Raw genomic sequence first — 23,188 nt, 5'->3', positions numbered from 1 at the left:
CTCTGATCCCAACCGGCCCCTGCGGCCCGGCCCAGAGACCCCAAACCAGCCCTCATGGCTCAGTCCAGTGATCCTCCAACTCCACACCGGCTCCCGCAGCCCAACCCAGCGACCCTCTGATCCCAAACGGGCCCCCGCGACCCAGCCCATTGACCCTCTGACCTCACACTGGCCCCCACAGCCTGGCTCAGCAACCCTCCAATCCCAAACTGGCCCCCATGGCCCAGCCCAGGAACCCTCTGACCCAAACCAGCGACCATCCAACCCCAAACCGGCCCCCATGTCTCAGCCCAGGAATCCTCTGATCCAGACCAGCGACCATCCAACCCCAAACCGGCCCCCGTGGCCCAGCCCAATGACCCCAAACCAGCCCCCGTGGCCCAGCTCTGCGACCGCAAACTGACCCCTGAAGCCCAGCCCAGCAACCCCAAACTGGCCTCCACGACCCAGCCCAACCTGGGGCAAAAATCTGTCTGGGGATTGGTCCTGCTTTGAGCAGGGGGTTGGACTAGATGACCTCCTGAGGTCCCTTCTAACCCTGATATTCTATGATTATGTAAATGAACCCAGCCCCCCTCCTACCCAAATCGGCCTCCGTGGCCTAGGCCACCCTCCTACCCCAAACTGGCTCCGTGACCCTCTGACCCCAAACCATCCCCCATGGCCCAGCCCAGCGACCCCAAACTGACCCCCGTGGCCCAGCCCAGCGACCCCGAACCATCCCCCACGGCCCGGCCCAGTGACCCTCCAACCCCGGCTCCCAAGTAACCCTACAATAACAAACCGTTCCCCATGGTCCCACTGCCCAGTGCTGCCGAGGGAGCAAGCAACAGCCATGCGCATACACAACGGAGGGGCACGGGCTAGTTCCAGGAGCAGCCTCTGCCTGGGAGAAATCCCCCCGCCCCCACATTTACACTGGTTTGGTCTAACTGCATCCCAGTTCAATGGCTCGTCCCCCTCCTGCACCCCCATCTCCCCAAATTCAGCAGGGCTCAGCCCAGGCCCAGTCTCCCTTTGTGTCCTGGCACAATGCTGGGGAAGGATCGGGGAGGAGCGAAGCTGCCCGTCCCCTCTGCCTGATGAGCGCTGGCCACCTGGCATGGCTCCCCCTTCACATGCCCCCCGTCTAGGCTGACCAGGTAGCAAGGGTGAATAATCGGGACAGGGGGTGGGGGGTAATAGGAGCCTATATAAGAAAAAAGCCCCAAATATCGGGACTGTCCCTATAAAATCGGGACAACTGGTCACCCTACCCCCGTCACAGGGCCATGCTGTGCCTCGGCCCCCCCCCCAGCTGCCCAGTGGCTCTCACAACCCTCCTTGTTTTTCTCTTAACAATGAGGTCAGTGTCTCGATTCTGAACCGGCCCCGATAACCATCAGAAACCCTATCTGCGCAGCATCCGCTCGCTCGCAGAGCTTTATCTGGGGCAGCGCCGACCTCCCGTTCCGCCACTCAGACACCAGCAGACACGCCGGGGGGGGGCAGGGAGAGGAGTTAGCCATTAACTTTGTGCCGGGGCTGTGCAGGGCTTTGGGGCAGGGAGACACCTGGGTGGGGGAAGGAGAGGAGAAGAAGGATGCAGGCAAGGCAAGCCCAGGCCCTGTTACAGCAGGCAGCCTGGTGAGCCCCCGGAGCTGGGCCGGGCAGCTCTGTGAGTCACAGGCACCAGTCCAGGCTGGCTCTGACAGCACTGCAGAGAATGGGCAAGAAATAGTCACAACACCCCTATGCGCACCCCTTAGCACAATAGGGCCAGCAACATTCTCGTCCGTGTCCCCATTGCCTGGGCGGGGAGCAGAGCCCAAGCTTGGGTCCAACCCCCTGCCAGACGGCTGGATGGCATCTTGCCTGAATGGCGGTGGCCCATGAGCCGGCCCTGCAGGGCTCATAAGCAGAGTGGGACTCCTGGATTCCTTGTGTCCCAGGCAGAGGAGTAACTCCAGCAGTGGAGACATGCCAGGGCTTTTATCTATGGGGGTAGCGGGCCACCCCTCCTTAGCCAGGTTCCTCTCCAGGGGGGCTGCGGGCCAGGCTGGTTACGTGGCAATGACAAGGTGCAGGACTTTGCTTTGTCCTGCTAAGGGAGCCCTGCCCGGTTAGCGCCTGAGGGGAGGCAGTGTCGCCTAGTGGCTCGAGCACTGGCCTGGGACTCCGGAGAACTGGGTTCTAATCCCAGCACTGCCACCGTCCGATTCTGGACAAGTCACTGCCCCATTCTGTGCCTCAGTTTCCCCCATTTTGCAGCTGATGCCGGCCTCCTTTGTACGGCGGCTGGAGATCGACAGACAAGAAGCGCTGTGTCCGCAGCACAGCTCGCTGTTAGTATTATTAGGTGGAAAGTTGGGCTGGCCCAGGCTGCACTTCGCATGGCTTGTGCGGATGGCCACGGCCAGCGACAGTGACAACGGCTTGTGGTGCATCTACAACAGCAAGGTGACGGGAGCGGGGAGTCCCTCTGAAGAGCACTTGCTGTTTGGATGTCACTGTAAGCATTGGGGGCACCCATGTTTACCCCAGCAGCCAGTGCAGCATGCCCCAGAAACTTGGCTGGCCCGGAGTTCCCAAGGCAGCTCGGAACTACGCTCCAGCCAAGCGTGATGTCCCCCCAGCAGCCTCCCGGCAGGTCGGGCCCAACAATCAGAGCGAGACAGACAAGCCAGGCCCTGAGCATGCGCCCCGCGGCTTGTCCCCGGGCAGGATGGCAGCCTGTAACCAGACGCTCCGGGGAGGCCGTGCCTTGTTCTTCCTCCCCCCTCCTCAAAAACAACAAAGGAAAATCGACTGAAGGGCGATAGTCACTATCAGGGATGGAGCTGCGATTCCTTCCTCAGTTCTCTGGGCAGAGATAGGAAGGGAGGCGAGCGGCAGAGAAAAGCAGGGCTGGAAATCATCAACGCGGCTCGATAAGGGAGCTGCTGAAATGGGAGCAAAAATATTTAGACAATAAATGAAGTATCCGAAAAGCCGCGCGTATCTTTAAGGAATCAATCATCCTGTACCGGGTGTCTGGACATACGGCGCCAAAGGAGAGATAGCCGCTGAAATGGAGAGATAAGGGTTAATCAAGGATTTAATTCGGCAAAGATAAACAGGGCCTGAGCTAAAAAAAAAGAGAGAGAGAAAGACACAGCCAAGACTCTTTGTCCCAATATTTCTTGCAAGAACTTTAAAGTTCTGGACGATCCCACCGTCCCCTCCCGGCTTCTGAAGATATGGTGGGGCCTGGCCAAGCCCCCGCAGCGTCGGGCCAGGGCTGGGAGGGAAATCCACGGAGGGCACAGCTGTCGCCTCAGCCCGTCCTGCTGGAGAGGGTGCTGTCTCTGTAAGCTGGGAATCCGCCTCCCCCAGGCGGAGGAGTCGCTGAGCTCCCAGCAAGCCAGCCTGGGCCCTGAGACACAGACGGCACTGCCAGGGCGAGTCAAGCGTCGGGACGGCTCACTGGGCAGGTTTCACCCGGGCTCCCAATCCCGCAGCAAGGACATCTGCTCCCAGCAGCATGTCTGGGTCAGAGGAGGCTGGGGTGGGGGAAAGCCAAGCCATTTCTGCTAGCTTATCCACCACTCTGCACCCCACTTCCAAGCTGGCTTTTCCCCTGGTCCTCCCAGTCCATGGAGAAAGGCAGATACTTCTTAGGCTGGCAGCCCCCAGAGCCCGTAAGCTCCTGGCACACGGCGGGCACCATGCAGATAAAATAACGAGTGGGCTGAATGCATCTTCCAGAGAGGAGAGTGGAACACGGTCTCCTTGGAGTCACCAGGGCTGCCTCCTGACTGGTTGATGCAGCCGTCTGTGACTCCCTGGGATGTTCCTATCCACCCTCCAGCGGCAATTCTGTGCTGCTCCTCACCCTACGCCCAGTGCAGCGCTCGGCTCTTCCTGGGCTCCCAGCATCACCCCCCCACAGCAGAAAGGCACCTTGGGTACCACGCGAGCCGGGCAGGTGGCTCTGCCAGTGCACTAAAGTGGGCAGAGTCTGGCCAGGCACACGAGGACCCACTGGGACTGCGACAGCCACAGGCTTCCAACTCAGCCTGGTAACTCACAGCCAGGGAGCCTGGCTTGGTTCATTAAAGCAGGTGACTGCTACAGACAGTCTCTAGCCCTCCCCCGTGTCTCACCCCCGTGTGTGTCTATGATACCGTACAGCACTCATTGCACCATCCATCCACGGAGCGCCGTGATTTCCAAACACTCTACATAAAGCCTCAGACATTGCACTCCGATGTGGGCAGGTCAAGGGCGTCATCTCAATATTAGTCCTGGGGAAACTGAGGCAGAGAAGTGACATAACCGAGGTCACCCTCTGAGTCAGTGGCAGGGTCAGGATTAGAATTTGCAACCCACAGGCACAAAGCTGCTCTGCATCCCTGCACTCTCTCAGGTAGGACACCGAGCCCGAGCCAAAAGGTCCGCGTCCCTTCAGCCCCCTGGGAACTGAGACCCCACGACTGCCCTCCTGGAAGGCACCACTGTCGTGCGTCTGGCTCTTTTATTTTCCTGGCAACTGGGTTCCAAACTCTGTGTTTGTGCTAGTTCTGTGCAGAAACCCGGCTTGCAGTTTAGATCGATCTTTGTATAGCGCCCGTGATCTTTGTTAGGCCATCCCTCTCTCCAGGAACCTTTCGACACCGGCTCCCTCAGACTGGAAGAGAAGCCCTGCGCGGTCAGAGACATGCCCCATGACAATGCACACACAACAACAGTAGGTGGATGTGCAACTTCAGCCGGCAGTTACGCACGCATTTGCTTGAAAATATGGACCATGACGTTACATATACGAGACAAGGAGAGTACGTTACCAAAGCATCGCAAGTTTGTCTACAGTCATACATGCGCCTCCTACCCTCCCCTGGGCCAGAACGGGGCAAACTATTAGCAGCAAACAATCTCTTTGTGGACTTTGGCCGTTGATTTTGTGTGTGAATTGCCTGGCTCAGCTCCCATGAGTTTGGGTGCACTGGCAGCTACTGGTCAAATGTCCAATGGAAAAACCACATTGTCCACAAACTTCACTGCGAGGATCCAGCAGTCGCTGTTTGAACCGGGAACAGTTCTGCCTGGCCGCAGGTCACACGGCACTGTTTCAGTTCCCTGATTGGATGAACGTAACTCCGAGTACCTGGCAATTGTGTATTTGCAGGGCTGGGGCGGCAAGTGTGCAGAGAGGCCTGACACGGTGAACGGGACGTGTGGCGCTGAGAGTCCTGCTGCGGGGACGCACTGTGGCACCCTCACTGGGAGCTGGGTGGCGATCACCGAGCCCTTTGGGAATTCCGGGTGGCTTGCCCTGTACTGCAGCTCTGCCTGGGGCATTTTAATAGAGCAGGAGGGGAAAACCTGCAGAGGAAGCTCCCACCCACCAGTCCCCTGGCTCCCTTTGGGACACACCAATGCCGGGTACGTTCCTTGGTGTGTCTCTCTGGCTGGTCCCTGCGTCTGTGGCAGTCCGGTGTGAGGACTCAGCGCACATCCTGCCAGCCACCTCACCCCCTGGCTGCTCTCGGAGAGCGAGAACACAAGCGGCTGAGACAGCCACAGCACGGCCCTTGAAAAGGTGAATGAGCATTGGGGAGCCATTTCTGCACCATTCCCCCAAGTCTAGACCAGTGTAGGTTCCTGGGGGCAGGGATCTGTAGGTTTGCCAGTCTACGAAGCGCCAAGGGCACCGGTAGAATCTGGACTTGTGCTGAAGAACGGGAGGCAACAACGGACTGTGCTCGTCGGCAGGAGCCGGCGAATCCCAGGTGTGCTGCTCTGATCCTGGGGCCATTCCTTCCTCGATGTCCCCGAGACCCTACAGGAAGCCCGTGGCATATTCTGCAAGTGCGGACAGAGCTTCCAAGCAGACTAATAAAAGCTTGTGCAGTGCCTGGAAGATCTATCATCCTATGGAACTGGCCAGGCAGATCACAACGTCACGCGTCTGATCAAGAGTACTACAGAGCAAAGGGCAGAGAGAAGAAATTCTAGTGGGGAGGGGGACATGCTCCCCCCCAGTACATCTGTGATGAGGGTTAGTGAAATGGGGAGGGGGGGGCACAGCGAGAGACAACAGGGCGGAACAAGCTTGGCTTGGGTCTCTGCACCACTGACAGCGGTGGATTCAGAAATTAAGCCCAGCAGGTAGGAAGCTCCATCTGGGATTTCAAAAGAGATCACAGGTCTGTTCATCAGTGCACTTCTAAAGCCTGGTGCTGCGGTGATATAGCCCTGCCAGGGTCTGCATTAATGAGATGAGCGGAACAGGAGAGATGGCAGCTCGCGTCCCGCGCGTGAACGGCCACATTCCGGCACCAGGGAACTGGGGCCTCGGCTTTGTGTTATAGTTACACCAAGGTGCTTGGAAGGGACTGGGGGAAAAGGGAGTCAGGCATGCACAAGCCTGGGAGACAGCCGGTGCGGTGGGAAAAGCAAACCTTAAGTCTTGTGCCAAACTGCAGCTTGGGGACAGAACCAGGATGACTTTGTCGTAACGGTTTATCAGCAAGAATAAATGCAGCCCATCCATCATCTTGACCAGACCTGTGCAGTGGGCCCAGCCTTTTCTCAAGGGGGGCTGTGTGCGTGAGAAGTTAACTCCCAGAGGGACGGAGCAATTCTCAAGAGCCTGCCAAAGCGAGCGACGAGTAATCTCATCGCCACGGCCAGCCACAGCTCGCACCAAACCTCGTAAGAAAGGCTTCCAAAGAGGTGACCGATGCCCCACAAGAAGACATCTTCCAGGCACCAGCTGTGACCACAGAAGACTAAAGCGTACGTCAGCCGCGGTGCTTCTCCAGGGGACGGGTGCGCGCATGTGAGGGAGGGAGATACCAGTTGAGACAGTCACTGAGGAACAGCGCATCCACAGTGCACAGATTGTGGTAGGGAGGGAAATTCCTACCAGAATCGAGATCTGGAGCCAACTAACTCTTCCCTTCCGACCCCCCCTCTTTGGAAGAGATTTACCTCCCATTTCCACCACCATTTTGAATAAGCAAACAGGAGAGACTTCACTGGCCCCCTTTAGCTGACAGTGTATGGAGAGTTAAAATGGCCTCTCCCTAGAGAGGGTCTAGTGGACTGCATGCTGAATGGGGAGCTCCTGGGCAGAGCTGGCTTTTCCTAGATTTCTTGGCGGGGAAAAGGGTTTGATTAAAAAAAATAAATCAAAACAATGATTGATAGCTCCCATTGGCTGAAACCCGGGGCTACAGCACGTGAGATTGACGATAGCCATGCAGAAACTGTCCATGGCAAAGACAATGGTTCATGGGATTTTTCGTTTGGGGAAGGGGGGAAAAAGCCCTTTTTTAAATGAAAAGAGGGTTGGTTTGAAACCTTGGGGTCAGTGCTGCCCCCTGCAGGCCAAGCCCAACTCTGGCGGCTCTTGGTGCCCCAGCTGCCCCACTCTTGGGGTTGTGAGGAGCCCTCCAGGGGTCTCTGTGGACAGGCAGAGGGATCCCACGCCCTGACCAGCCAGTCTCCGCTGGGGCCTGTTTGTAGCTGCTCTCCGCACTGTTCTTGCCTAGGAGCTTCAACCTCCTGAACGAGACATTCCAGGCTCCATCTCTATGGCTAGGACCATTCCAGGAGCCACCACCGTTACCTGGACACAACCCCTGGAGATACCAGAGCCAGCCAGGAGCACGACAATGCCGGCGTTCCTCCAGCTCATTCCATGGTGCAGCCTTGTCAGGCTTAAGTGCTGGTAACCAGGGCATTTGCTGATATGTAAATAAGGCAACATACTTGCAAATATGTAAATCAGGGCCACAAGTCATTTGCATAAAATCTCTGCGCCGTCAGCCTTAACACGGACGGACATCTCGCATGCATTTTATGAAGGAATAAAAAACGGACAGCGACGGCACCGGGCAAAGTACCATCATCCCTGAGCTGGTCTGGAGACGCCACACCAAGGAAACCCCCAGAGTGCTGCTGTAGGGCCGCGAGGGGTGGTTCTCCCATGGAGAGGACGGACCTAGTCCTTCTTGGTGGGGACAGAGGCCCTGGCAGACCTCGCCCAGACCAGCTGCATGGGGCCCAAACAATGGGAGCACAGAGTGGTTCTTACCGTCTCGCTCTGCCCTGGAGAAGCCAGCTCGCTGTGGATATTCCCTGGGTACGGCCCCCAGGACAACCCCTCTGGCAGGCTCCGCCTAGCACGCACTCTGCTCTCCCCCTCCAGCGCGACCAGCTCCAGCTCATCTGGGGAGAGAGAGGACAAGAGGAGGGTGAGAGAGGGGCCTGGATTCACCCTGCTGCCCCACAGCATTCAAAGGGCACGGCAGTAACCCGTCAAAGCCAAGCCCAACCGAAGAGCACTGCTCGCCTTCCAGACTACAAATGGTCCCCGTTAAACAGGAACAAAGTCAGACCTTTGCTCGGTGATTTAAATACACCTAAGTAACCGACTTCTCATGGGATCTGCAGCCCATCGGGAAGCAGGTGAGCATTGGAGCCTGTTTGCAGGAGATTTCCAGGTAGTTTGGTGGAGTCAAGAGATTCTCAGCGAAGAGAAGGATCAACTTCTGGGTGCTTTGCTGCATGGAATCAGCAGCCCTTCCTGTTTACCAGGCACTGTGTTCTCTTTCAATCTGAGCGACATGTCAATTCCCTCTGGAAATGTCTAGGGACTAACTAGGTGTGGCTGAGGGGGGGGGATGTGTGTAACATGGATACGCAGCTGCCTAAAAGAGAAATGCACAAAACCCAACAGTGCTTGCGTTCTGCACAGCTGGGGCAGATGGGGACAGAAATATCTTCTGGGTCCAAGGCAAGCCGCCCTTTGCAATTCAGCAGCTGGAGTGGAGGAGACTGGGTTGGTCACAGGGGAGAAGAGGGAGAGCTCGCACACACATGGGGAGGGTGGAGCTGATAAGCTGGAGAACCGGGCTGAAATCAAGGGACTCAAGCGATGGCTGAACGCACACAGGAAGGCACAACGAGATGGGTGGGGTGGGCAGCACTGTAGGGTAGGCGCTGGGGGCATCGTGGTGGGCAACATCTGAAGGTGAGTCGATGCAGAGGTCAAGACTCTTTTAAGAAGTAGTTTCGGGTGCTGCTGCCGGGGCACAAAGCATCAGTCCAGGTCAAGTCCGAAAGGCCTCGTCTACAGTGCGACTTTTGAGCACGTTGGCTCTAGCCAGGTGCAGACGGGCGATGGGCATTTCTAACCACTGTGGTGTGCAAACGTGAGCAGGACTACTTTACCCGGTGGTAAGGACACCTGAGACCAGTCTATGGCAGTGCCCCCATCTTTGCTGGCACAATAACGGCAGAGCTGCAATAATTCTCAGTTTAGTACCAGCCTCAGGCAAACAGTGCAATCTAGCAAGGCCTCTTCCCCAGTGCTGGAGCAGGGAGAGTCCTGCCACTCGCCCTGTTCCCATGTAAAGCCATCCTGAAACACAGAAACCTAAACACACCGCTGCTCCAGCCAATGATCGGCAGGAACAAGAGAACCAGAACCATCTTTCCACTCAAGGCAACAGCAGGGAATTGCTTCAAATTCAGGAGGCAGCCCAGGCTCTAGGGAGGGATTGTGTGTGTAAATGCAGGGACTCATGCTCACGTGCGGGGGATCAGACTGATCAGTACATATTTGGAGTTGGGGTCCTGCAGGGGTCAGTCCTGGGTCCGGTACTATTCAGTATTGTCATTCATGACTTCGATAACAGAGTGGAGAGTATGCTTATAAAATCTTCAGCTAACACCAAGCTGAGAGGGGTTGCTAGCACTTTGGAGGACAGGATTAGAATCAAAATGACCTGGACAAATAAGAGAATTGGTCTGAAATCAACCAGCTGAAAGGCAATATAGAAAAGTGCAAAGTACTTCACTTAAGAAGGAAAAAATCAAACACACCAACAAAATGGGGCTAACTGGCCAGGCGAGAGTACTGCTGGAAAGGATCTGGGGGTTACAGCGAATCACAAATTGAATACAAGTCAACAAGGTGATGCTGTTGCGAAAAAAGGCTACTATCATTCCGGGGTGTATTAACAGGCATGTTGTATGCAAGACATGGGAGGTAATGGTCCCGCTGTATTCGGCACTGGTGAGGCCTCAGCTGGAGTCCTGTGTCCAGTTCTGGGTGCCACACTTGAGCAAAGATGTGGACAAATTGGAGAGAGTCCAGAGGAGAGCAACAAAAATAATAAAAGGTTTAGAAACCCTGAGCACCTATGAGGAAAGGTTAAAAAAACTGGGCATGTTTAGTCTTGCGAAAAGAACACTGAGTGGGGACCTGATCGTCTCCAAATACGTTAAGAGCTGTTACGCAGTGGACAGGGATCAATTGTTCTCCGTGTCCACTGAAGGCAGGGCAAGAAGTAATGGGCTTAATTTGCAGCAAGGGAGATTTAGGTTACGGATCAGGAAAACCTTTGTAACTCTAAGGGTAGTTCAGCTCTGGACCAGGCTTCCAAGGGAGGGTGTGGAATCCCCATCATTGGAAGTTTTTAAGAACCGGTTGGACAGACACCTGCCAGGGATGGTCTGAGTTTACTTGGTCCTGCCTCAACGCATGGGGCTGGATTTGATGACCTCTCTAGGCCCCTTCCAGCCCTGACATTTCTGTGATTCTATGAAATCATTTTCACCTGGTGCACGTTTCCAGACAGCTTGGGTGTGCTTTGCTTCACGCCTTCCTCTGGACCTCTGAGCAGGGATCTCCGAGCTGGGATCTCCTGCTCGGGTCAGGAAAGTGCCCTACAGGTTCGCGGTGGGACTCAGTCTCTCCTATCGGCCTGTTTTTCCACGGCATCTTTCAAATCTAACTCCACAGAGCACATTGATTTGCACTAGTCGATGCCTCTCACCATGAAAGAGGTGGTGCCCAGGTGCTCATGTCTGCATCCATGGCAGAGCATGGAGTGAAAAGCCTCGTCCATCATGCACCCCGGCATTCCATCACAAGGGAGGCAGTAGGAGCCATTTCACTTCCGAGAACCCTAAGTCGAGGCAGCTTCAGGGCTTAATGGCCTTGATGATCTGATAAGCTTCTAGGTTTAATGGGTTAGATAACATGTAAATACACTATGAAGGCTGCTCTAAAATGTTTTAACTGCGCTTTTGTCTTTCCAAGTGCAGATAAGATGGCAGCGAACCAACACTCAAATGTGTGCTAAATGGAGGCCCCATCACCCCACGCAGCAGGGTTAAAGTGAAGACGCCAATGGGAAGGGGACAGCTATTGAGTCCCCAGAAAACCTGCAGCAAGAGAGAGAGAGATTCATAGAGTCCAAGGCCAGAAGGGACCATTGTGATCATCTAGTCTGACCTCCTGCACAACGCAGGCCACAGAACCTCCCCCAAATAATTCCCAGAGCCGAGCTTTTTGAAAAACAGCCCATCTGGTTTTAAAAAATGGCCAGTGATGGAGAATCCACCACAACCCTCGGTAAGTTGTTCCAATGACTAGTTACTTTCACTGTTAAACATTTACACCTTATTTCCAGTCTGAATTGGTCTGGCTTTTACTTCCAACAGTTGGATCCTGTTAGACCTTTCTCTGCTAGATTGAAGAGCCCATTATCAAGTATGTGTTCCCTACGTAGGTACTTATAGACTATCAAGTCACCCCTTCACCTTCTCTTTGTTCAGCTAACTCCTGTAATCATTCTCGGGGCTCTTCTCTAAATCCCTCTCCAATTTAGCAACGTCCTTCTTGAATTGTGACCACCAGAACTGGACACAGTGTTCCAGCAGCAGTTGCACCACTGCCCAATAGAGCGGTGAAATAATCTCTCTGCTCCTACTCCAGATTCCCCTGTTTATACATTCAAGGATCGCAGTAGCTCTTTTGGCCACAGCGTCACACATTCAGCAGATTATTCACTATGACTTCTAACTCTTTTTCGGAGTCACTGCTTCCCAGGATAAAGTCCCCCACCCCGTAAGTATGGCCGACATCCTTTGTTCCTAGAGGTAGACATTGACATTTAGCCGTATTAAAATGCCTATTGTTTGCCTGAGCCCAGCTTAGCAAGCGATCCAAATCGCTCTTCATCAGTGGCCTGTCCTCTTCGTTATTTACCACGCCAATTTTCGCATCATCTGCAAACTTTATCAGTGATGATTTTTTGTTTCTTCCAGGACATTGATAAAAATGTTAAGTAGCCAAGCACTGATCCCTGCAGGACTCCACTCGCAACACACCCGTTCAAGATATTTCCTTGTTTAGAATGACACTTTGAGACCTATCAGTTAGCCAGTTTTTAATCCATTTAATCTATGCCATGTTCATTTCAGATCGTTCCAGTTTTTTAAATCAAAATGTCGTGGGTACTAAGTCAAACGCCTTACAGAACTGTAAGTATATTACGTCACCACTATTATCTTTATCAATCATACTTGTAATCTCTTAAAAAAAGGATATCCAGTTAGTTGGACCGGATCGATTTCCCCAAAACCCATGTTGATTGGCATTAATTCCTTTAATTCTTTATGAATTGAGTCCCAGATCAGCTGCTCCATTATCTTGTCAGGTTAACAGGCCTATAATTACCCAGGTCATCCAGTTTAGTCTTAAAATATTGGCCCAACTTTTGTTTTCTTCAGAAACGTCCCCGGTGTCCCAAGGCTTATTGAAAAGACTGCTGTACATGCAGGCTGCCCTCTTGTGAAGCTGACCTGGCTGCGGCCTGTCCTGGCCTGTCCATGACATGGGCTGGTGACCGTCAATGAAATCAAATCGCTCATTTCGCTCGGAAGACCCATGCAGATTATCCAGGAGGTGGTGGGAGGAAAGGCAGAGATTCCAGCCTCTGAGCACTTACTGTGTCAGGAGAGGTACAGAACAGTTCTGCTGTATCGTCCATGGGATCAGGACAGCCTGGATAAGATACCCAACGTTGAGCTCCCACCAAAGAGGATAGAACAATAAGGTCATCTTCATGGGAGGGTAGCATCACAGCGTGCACAATGCAGAGACACTCGTATGCCTCGCTGCTCCCAGGAATCTTCCCACAATTTATAATTTATTTAGACTGATCCCGGCCCCCTCTTCATGGCTGGGCCCTCAGCTGGGTTTGAAACCTCTGATCTTCAGAGATGAAAATCTAAGCCTTTATTGTTTGAGCTAAGGGAGCAACTCTATTCACGGCTAGCAGCAATATATTCTTAACCTCTTAAAATGAGCCAGCCTCAGAGGCAGGCAAAGGCCCACGCTTTCCTAAAATTGGCTTTACACGCAATAAAGAGGGACTTTCCAATTGCAATAAACCAGAGGGGAAAAAAATAAATAAACAGAGACTCCGTAGACCACGTTGGCCAGATTTTCCAGGTTAGGGGCACGCAATTATACACACATTTATGCATACCTAATTTGCATATGCACATACAGCACTAACACACACACACTCAGAGCCACTTATAACCCCACATCAGGTGTTTGTATGCCCAGCTCCCACAACCTGGCCCTGGATCGGTCTAATGCAGAGTTGAATGTTGAAACATTCTGGACCAAGATTTGTCCGTGCTCCCTCTCAGCTATTAAAAGACACTCAATGTTGGCGAGGTCTCCCCTACCTGCCAGCTCCTTTTCCTGCCTGGCTCTGCCTTTCCAGTCTATCATGTCTCTCGATGGCATCATCCGCCCCACTGGAAATTCAGCCCAGCCATGGGATCCGGCAGGCCAAGGGGAGGAGGCGGTGCTTGTCTGAAGGCAAGTTGCTTTAGAATTAGAAACACCGTGAGGCACAAATAATGTGCTGGCTGGAGAGCTCCGAGCCTGATGAGGGGTTTATTACCCAGCGGGTCTCTCTGCACTCAGGGTGTTGGCAGCTCAATGTCTGTATCCTCAGTGCTGGGGTTATTTCAGGAGAAGTACGGCACCACGGGGCATCATCCACGAGGGAATGCCTGGCTAGGAGGGGCTGATTAATCTGAGCTGGTCCTCGGTCCACACCTCCTTCTAGATCTCATCTCCATGATCTACGAACCTTGCAGAAGAGCAGAGGTGCTACTTCCGCCTGGGGACTGCCCAAGCTCTAACCGTTGTGGTGTCCGAGAGCCTCGCACACAGCGCCGCTGGGAGGGCGGAATCACCGTCCCCGCTGTATGGGAAGGTGGTTCAGCACCTCCCCCGGTGCAGTGTCTTTGGGATCATGGTCCTCCAGGCCTCAAGGGCAGCAGCAGCCACCAGGCAGCTCCAACGCCATCACAGATGTGTGTCCTTTCAACGCGGTTGCTCGGTGAGGTCCCCGGCGCCTGGTGCCTAGGCCGGCCCTTTGGCTTGTGGGCTTGGGCTCCCATGGATCATAACAGTCCAAAGCTGCCTTCCCGGCCGGCCACTGGAGCCTGTGACGAGAAAACCGCCCCCAGTTCTATTTCGGAGCCCCCTGTCCATGTGGGGCTACCTCCCCCAACCACCCCACCCCTGCTCCCTTCCGCTCTGACCGCTGACTAGGAGTGAGCTTTAGCAGGGGGAAGCCCCTCTTCAGACCCTTTATAGCTGGGTGTGGCTTTGCTTTCTGGGGGTGGGGTTAAATATAGCCTCCAGCATGGGGATGACTGGCTGATTGGCCCCTCTTTTGGGGTGGGGCTGGGGGGGTCAGAAGCATCTTTCCTGTAGCTGCCAGAGAACCTTCCAGGTCTGCTCTCTCCACTTTTCTCCCCGAGGGTGGCTCTGATCCGAGAGGTCTCTCTCCCTCCGAAGCGTGGGATCAGCCCAGAAGGTGCGAGCCCAACACCCTCTACCCGCAAGCTGTTGGCAGAAGAGGTGACGTCCGGAGAAGCCAGACAGGTCCTAAGCCAGCCCCTCGCTTGTTTCCTCCATAGTTCAGTGCAGGATGGTCCACTGCTCAAGCTCACACAGCGCGGGTGGCAGTGGCGGCTATAGGACCCAGGAGTCCTGACTCTGTTCTGTGCATGACTAGCTAATGCTTCTCTCAGACATTATCCTCCTAGAGGCCAAAGGGACTCAGGCTACATTTGTATCTTAGGGTTTATCCTGATTTAGGAAATTAACACGGTGATGGTGCTGCCCGTCCAACGTCCCATCAGCATGTCCCTGCTCACTGGGCCTCCTTAGGTACCATTACAAACCAGCTTCGCTCTGGGACGAGAGGATTAGGGGAGACAGAATAAAGCCACATCTCTCTGGCAAGAAGAGGCAGAAGGACAAGGGGAGAGAGCAGAGGCAACAGATCCCCTGGCCTCTCCTCTCCTGGGAGCTACCAGCCACACGGGATCCCTTGCTGTTAACGAGCCTTTGAAGAGCTCAATTGGATTTGCTGCTTTGACACAAACCCTGCTTTATTCCCCGGCTCTTGAAGGTGAGAAGGGCAGAGGCGGCAGCCACCCGCCTATCTAATCCCTGGCTCCCAGAGGAGCGTGAAGGACTCTGAAGGGCAGGTGCTGTGTACAGCGGGGCTACTCCCCACCCCATACCCCTCTCCCCCGGGGGATACTAGAAAAGGGAACAAAACCCAGCAGGAACAAGGACGGAAAAGCAACCGAATCCATGGTCCCTTCCAATCAGAGATGGGCCAAGGAGTTGACAGGGCTGAAACCCCTGCGCTGGACCCCAAACGGTGGAAATCTCAGGGGGCTAGGGGAATCAGATGGTCTCACAAGACTTCTGCCATCTGGAAACACAGCGAACCTGGTCTGACAGAGCCAGGACACTTCCCTTTGCTGATCCAACCCTGGCCAGAAACCAGGGGAAGGACTCACATCCAGAGCCACAAATGTGAACATGCCCCCCCCGGAAGAAAAGATGGGGGCGGGGCGGAATGGGGCTCTAGACACACAGCACTGGCTCGGGCCCATCAGGGCAGATCTTCTACAAGTTTACCAGCTCTAGAGTGACCAGACAACAAATGTGAAAAATCGGAACGGGGGTGGGGGAGTAATAGGAGCCTATATAAGAAAAAGACCCCAAAATCGGGACATCTGGTCACCCTATCACCAGCAAAGGAAAATACACAGGGTGAAAGCGGCAGTATCCCTGCCTACGACGTGGTCCTAAAGGCAGAGCTTCTGCTCCTCACGCCGTATCCTCGATTCACTTGGGATGAACCACCAGCTGCGCTCTGGGCACACCAGGAAGAGCCCCTCTTACATCAATGGACTGAGCCTGGGTACCAAGGTCCGACTAGTGAAGAGATTCTGTCCCTGTCAAACCCGCTCAGGGGTCTGCAGCACAGACACCCCCCAGGGCTGGCGATGGAAGAGCACCGCCCACAGCCTGGCAGTTAGGGCATTTGCAAGGGATTTGGGAGAGACCCAGGCTCAAATCGCTGCTCTGCCTGATTCAGCGGCACTATCAGTTTCAAGCTGTTCTGCTTTGTATCAATAATTCAACTTTCACTGGGCCAGAGAGCACAAGACTATTGGGTGGTTCTGGGGTCTCTCTCGTTTTGACCGGGACCTGAGAAACCTTCCCACCAGAAGTTTGGTCTCAACAGAGACCTTCCTGGGAAACGTTTCAGTTTTGAAGGCTCAGTATTTTCAGCCCCGTGGGCGGATGGGGAAGGGTTCTCGACAAATTCCGGACCAGTTTGACTTCTGGCTACCACTGTGGAGAGGGCAAAATGCATCCAGCACCGGAGGGGAGAAGGAGTCATGCTGAGATAACTGAAAAGCCAAGGGTGAGGAATAAAGGGGTGATGCAGGGGGGAGGGGGGTTAGACACCCTATCAGCTCCCAAATGAAACCTACTAAAAGGACACTGCCTAGAGAACTGGGCAGAACAGGGTCTGTTTGGGGATTACTCTATGGCCACCTTCCCTAGGGTCTCTTTGGCCTGGATCTCCTCCATTAAACCTTATGGACTCTGATCAGAAAACAGCAGCCAAGCACGTGTCACCTTCCTCCAATCAGTCCCATCCCCTTTCTCCCCCACCCTCTCTCAGAGCGTCCAAACCCACCCTGCCGGCCTCCCTGCCCCAGCCCCACACATCCACACTTCCCTTTGGTGGCAAGATCTGCATTTCTCAGCGGCACCTGGGCACAGGGCGATGCTGGAGCAGCTTCTGTTACTGCGCATTGGAGCCACAGAGCCGGGCTCAGAGTTCCCATTTCCCAGCGTACAACGTGAAACACCCCTCGTGCACGCAGGGCACTTGCCCACGACACCGGGAATTCTCTGAGCCAGCCTCAAGCCCCGGGAGAAGAGATCATTGCAGAGACATGCACCATTTGAGCTCCGGGGCAGGGTGCTGAACAGAGGCGCCAGCCCAAGAGGGGCCCAGGCCCTGCTGCTGGGCTCCAGAAGCGCTGGCTGTGCTGCAGAGAGCCTAGCTCTGGGAAAGGGACAGCTTCCCGGGGCAACAAGAGCGCAACCGTGCCTGGCTCTGGAGGGGCAGAGGCCCAGCCCTCCTGGGCCAGTGAGAAGGGGGAGCTCTGCAGTTCAGAGAGCAGGTGGGCGACCTGGAGGTCCCTCCAAACTAGGCACCGCCCGAGACGGGAGCTGGAAAGCACGGCACTGAGGCGACGGGGAACATACACCGAGCCGCCCGGCAGATTTAGCTCGTCTCTTCCACTGAAGGCATCACCAAGGGCTGAGCCCAGTGGCGGGAATCTGGACTTTCCGCCTCCTTCAGCCCTTGGACTTTGCTACCCAAACAACGAGTCACATTTGTATGGTATCTTCCCCCTGAAATGATCCCCAACGTGCCACAGAAGCTAGCCCCCCGCAGTACAGCCAGCTCTGGGGTGGACAGCAGCAGCCAGCGGGTACACAGCACCCGGCACTGCTGGGAATCCCTACTTGTACAGAAAGGGCTGGCGTGCCCGCTGAGCCCTGCCTTTCCCAGGCTTGTAGGAACTTGTCTGAAAGACAGAGTACACTGGGCCTTGAAGGGTTAATAGCCTAAATCCAAACCCCTGGGCCAGGCCTGAAGCTGTTAAAAATCCCAGCAAGTGGAGCTGCTGTATACAGGGTCAGGACGTCCGGTATCTCCCTTTGCTACTGACAGGACCGTGAGCCCATCACCTCCCCAGGGCCCAGCCAGAAAGTGGCAGCCCTGCTCATTAGAGATACCCCCAGGCTTAAACCCGGGAGTCTTTAACTCAGGCCACGCTCCTGCCCCCCGAGCTCCGGAGAGAGTCGTTGGGCTCCCAGCAGGACCGAAGGAACAACACTGCTATGGAGGGAGGCTGGGGAGGGGCCCCCGCTGAGGAGCTCTGGGGCGCAGGGATCTGGCTCCCAGTACGGCCCCGATGGCTTGGCCCAAGGAGCAGACAGGAATCCCTGCAGCGATAAGGTGGCGCTGTATTTTTCAGGCCGGGGTGTGGGGAGCCGGTTCCTTGTGTACGTTTCTCATTCGAGCAGCTTCCTCCTGTAGGAAACCTCAGGGGAAATCGGTGACATCCTAGACAGCTTGGACGGGCCCGGGGGTTACGCAGCGTCCCTGGCCAGTTCGGAAAAGGAGCTGATTTGGTGCCCAACGGCCACCTCCCCTCCTTGGCCCCCACCCCCACCAGCCTCTCTGCTCCTTTCCCCCCACCCTGTCCCCACGTCTCGCGGGCTAATCAGTTGCGTTTGGGTCAGGAGACCATGTCTCCAAGATAAGAGCGCCGGTCTGACACTTTCCATGTCAGAGCACTCCATCTTCTGTGTATCAATCCCCAGCAGAGAAAACACACAGCCACTGATAAAAGGCAACCGTTCCAGACACAAGGGACAAAAATAGTGCAGCTTGCGCCAGCCGGCCGCGCGCCTTCTGCCCGTGCCAATGGCAACTGGGGATGCAGGGGGGCGAGCGGATGACCCTGCACTCAGCCCGCCAATTAGCAGGCAAGTGGGCAGGTCAGACCTGCTGACGGCCGCAGCCAAGTGGTATGGGATGAGCGCAGCAACGCTGGAGTTCATGCCCCAGCAAGGTCAATATTTCCCTCTACCAGGGACCATTATCCCCAACTGCCCACGGCCTGTGGGTCCCACATGTCCTGCTCTTTCCCTGCAGGGTGGCGGTCGATTGTCACAGAGCGATTGCCGTGCGGGCGTATGGACGAGACCAGCGAAGTGCTCTCGGCCACTGATCGCCAACGCAGAGCTGCGCATTAAGAGCCACATTTTGGCGCTCTCTGCCTGCACTTCCGTTTGCACCGGCAAGGCGCATTCCCAGCCTGGGCAGCGGGGGGGGGGGGTAAACTCCACCGCTAACTCATGCGCCAGGTTCACGCGCCCAGGACGAAGGGTGGCTGAAATTCACAGCAAGCCCCAGCAGCAAAACCGAAATGACGATGACGACTGCTGAGGAATGAAAACTCTGCACCTGCATCGCCACCCAAGCATCTCCAAGGGCTTCTCTTCACTGCACTGTTAGCTTGAGCGATAACTCAAGGGCTGCCCCTCGCCTAGCTCAGGTCAAGCCGTGCTTTAAGCTTGCCCACAGCGAGCCGGGGTGGAGTGAAATCCAGGCCTCCTTGCTCCCTGCTGACGGAGCCGAAAGGGCAGGGCGCAACGGGCCGGCATCGGACGGGCAAGAGCAAGGCACAGCGGTCCAGATCCTGCAGCAGCTCACCGGAGCGTCTCGATCACTTTATGGGGGTGGTGGGTGGAAATGCAGGAGGCGTGAGAAGGGCGGGGGGCAGCATGAAGAGTGGAGAAAGGAAGGAAGAAGAGACGACGACAGACTTGGGAGCAACTTTAAACAAAGTTTGCCCGCCCTCTCCCAGGAGTCCGAGGCCAACCAGTTCCCAGCCTCTATCTACAAGCCACGTGTCAAGTAGGCCTGCTTAACGGCACCTGCAAAGATGCTCAGCTCCCGTGCTCCCACGCGACGCAGCCACAGAGGCCTGCAGAAGACCTGCTCGGGAAGGTTAATTACGGATTAAAAGTCACCTGTAAGATTTTTAGCTGGAAGTAGCTACAGAGAAGAACCATATAAGTCAGAGATGGAACGAGCCGCTAGAGTCTCCACACTATACCCCCGCCAGGCCAGGCCTGCTTCCTACCACGCGTGCCCTGAGTGGTTTGTCCTCTCTGTTTATTTGTATTATGGTAGTGCCCTAAGAGAGAGCGGGGCCCCTGCACGCTGCGTCCTGTGGACATGGTAAGAGACAGTCCCTGCCCCAAAGAGCTTCCAATCCAAACAGACAGGAGGTGGGAAGAGAAACAGAGGCAAAATGATTTGCCCAAGGTCACTGCCGGAGCCAGGATGAGAACCCAACTCTCCAGACCCCCAGCTCAGCTCCTGCTCCACTCGGTCGCAGAGTCTAGTTTACGAGTGGTCTAAGGAATGGGGCTTCCATCGCCTCCCTTGTGGAAAATCTTAGCAGAGACAAGCACCTGCAGTTTTCACAGTGAGGAAGGCTGGTCCAGTGGTTACTTGGAAAACCCGTCCTCAAGTCTTTGCTCTCCCGTGTGACTCTAAGGCAGGGTCACTTCATCCCTCAGTTCCCCATCTGTCCAAGGGGGATAACAGCACTGCCTCCCCTTGGCTGCGGTGAGAATAAATCCACAAAATGTTGTGAGGCTCAGATACCACGGTGATGGGCGCCGGATGAGTACAAAAGATAGCAGCCAGGCCTTTTCTTGGCAGTGAAGACAAAGCCCCAGACACATCCCAGAGCCCCTAGCCCCACCCCAATCCGCAACTCAGTAATTCCTCCCCACCCTGCTAATATTTGAAGAACGGTCTTAGCCTCTCCCCCATCTTAGCCATCTTGGAGCCAAGCTATACAGATTTCACTTAAGTCCCTCCCTCCAGCTACAGGATCATTTTTATCGCACTTCTCTGAGCTCTGGCCAGTCTGTCAGAATCCTCGTGGCAGCGCAGCAGCTGGAAACAAATGAAATATTCCAGGTGCGGTCATGCCGGAGCAGCACACGAGGGATTAGTGCCTCCGAAGTTGTTAGCAGCTCTGATCGCTTTGTTCTAGTCCGTAGTTATTGCAAATTCAGGGTTGGCTCAACTGGAGGAATCTCAGGTTGTAGCCACAGAGTTCTGGGGATTTGAAGCAGAACTGTGCCACAGCTTGTCCCTCGCCAACAAAAGCCCTGGCAGTGCCAGGAACCCAGCGCAACAGTGCCCAGCCTGCCCCCGCTTCTTCCACTGTGACCTGCTGGTATGAGTCATAAGACATAAGAACAGCCAGACTGGGTCAGACCAAAGGTCCATCCAGCCCAGTATCCTGTCTACCGACAGTGGCCAATGCCAGGTGCCCCAGAGGGAGTGAACCTAACAGGTAATGATCAAGTGATCTCTCTCCTGCCATCCATCTCCACCCTCTGACAAAGAGAGGCTAGGGACACCATTCCTTACCCCTCCTGGTTAATAGCCATTAATGGACTTAACCTCCATGAATTTATCCAGTTCAGCCATCACCGGGAGGGATCTATTCTAGGTGTGAGTATAGGAAGGAGAGCGTGTGTCTATAGGACTAGTCTAGGGTGTTTGCCCGGCGTTGAGCTGGATTCAGGTGCATTTTGCTTTATCTTCAGTCAGTTGGGTGCGTGGGTTTGAGAAGTGACGCGGCGGGTAACTGCTCTGCGGTCACTTAGCAACCTGGGCTTGTTTTAGTGACAAAGGTGTTTGGCTGATAATGTTGCATTTTCCAAACACGAGCTCACGTCTCCTCACAGCCTCCTGTACCAACCCCCAGGTCAGAGATGGGGAAACTGAGGCACGGAAAGATCACACAGTCAAGGGCAGGGAACTCCCAGGCCTGCGCTCAGACCACACCCTCCTCTAGTATTTCGGAATGGCTGGGATCCCCACTCCTTCTTGGCTATGTCAGAGGCACATGCACATGTCTGGCCCCTGCAACGAACCATTTCCCCACGGCTCTTGTTCACACCACACAGCTTTCGCAGCTGCCTGCTATGCAAACAGCACCAGAGGAAGTATCCATATAACGCAGGCAAACAATGCTGTATTACGTTATTTCCAGAACATGCTGCATCTGGGATTCCATTTCTTCCCCTCCAGCACTGCAGAGGAAAACACGAGACCTTTCAGATTCTGCGTATTTATATTCTTAGGCCTTAAAAAGCAATCTGCTAATGAATTCCCTCCTGCAATCCGGAGATAGAGATACATTGCATCCCTTCTGGGGCTGGGGCACACGTCTCCTCTCAGGGAAGCTGCTCCCCTAATCCGACCTCAGAGCCAATGAACTAGCAGAAATGAAACCAAGAGGGGCACGATGCCGCTTGCTCTTTAATGACAGGCACCAGTCAAGGCTGGGAAACGGAAAATTAGGTCCCTCATGAAGGGGACATCTCGGTTGCTGGCCTGGTAAGGCACGAGGGGATGGAAATGAACTAGCGTTCTGCTCAGCTCCGTCACGTCACAATACTACAAGCTGCACTTGAAGTGGCACTGGAAAGCCAGGTTCTGCCCAGAGGAGGGGAAGACGGGTGGATGGGGCTGCCGTCAGCCTCACACTAGAGAGCCTTCAAAATAAGAGGGAAGTGGGTTTGTATCTAACTACACTTCAGGTGTGTAAAACAAGGAAACCACGATCAAGGTGTAACCCACCCGCCCACCCTCCCCTCTGCGTTCAGAGGGCATCATGGCCGCTTCGGCGTAATCTCCAAATAACCAGGCATGCAGTTCTGGGGGTGCAAAGTCCATTAGCCGATCCGAGTGCCGGCCGTGCAGCAAAGGCCCTGTGGGAAGCTTGCCCTGCACTGTATGCACAGCTCAGCAAACCCAGGCTGCTTGGGGTCGAGCTGGCGAAGAGCTGATCAGGTGTTAGGAATTCCTGAGTGCTAAACCCCAGCTCTGGCACCAGCTTGCCCAAGTTTCTTGACCTACCTGCTCATCTGTGAAATGGGGACAACAGCCTACTGCAGAGGCGCTGGGAGAACTAACTAGCCTGGCTGTAGAAAGGTCTAGGTGCTATTCCAGCGTAGGGTGCAGCATGTGTCCACACACACGCACAGCCTGGGTAGCCGAATCTAGGGGAAAAGTGGCTTTGATCCTACCAGATCAGAATACAGGTCCCATGGCTCTGACATCCAGCCCTCAGGTTTCAGTGCGGTATCCTCTCATCTCACCTACCTTGAGCGGTCACAGGGACTACTCACGTGAGCAAGCACTCACCAGCGTGGGCAAGGGATGCACAACCTGGCCACGTGAGTGCGGCCTTAGAGCTCTCCTGCACAGAATCTCCCCTCCCCCCCCCCCCCCCCCAGTGACACATGGGGAGTGCCCGTTGCCTTATGATTAGCGCTGTGAGTCTGTCACGGAAGTGATGGATTCCGTGACTTTCCATGACCGCCGTGAAATTCCGCAGC

General features: G+C 55.0%; 1 protein-coding gene across 1 annotated transcript in view; it reads right to left on the bottom strand.

The window, feature by feature from the left end:
• The window catches only part of LOC112105768 (zinc finger protein ZFPM1), a 122,847-nt gene that overhangs the window by 12,064 nt on the left and 87,595 nt on the right, over positions 1-23,188 (bottom strand). Inside the window, exon 4 of the mRNA XM_024198688.2 lies at positions 8,063-8,196. Coding sequence (XP_024054456.2) covers positions 8,063-8,196 — 134 coding nt within the window. The remainder of the gene's footprint in view (positions 1-8,062; positions 8,197-23,188) is intronic.

Source organism: Terrapene carolina, unplaced genomic scaffold, assembly GCF_002925995.2.
Source record: "Terrapene carolina triunguis isolate 2854851 unplaced genomic scaffold, T_m_triunguis-2.0 Scaffold33891, whole genome shotgun sequence".
NCBI classification, from domain to species: Eukaryota; Metazoa; Chordata; order Testudines; family Emydidae; genus Terrapene; species Terrapene triunguis.
This window is presented reverse-complemented; position numbering and strand designations above follow the sequence as displayed.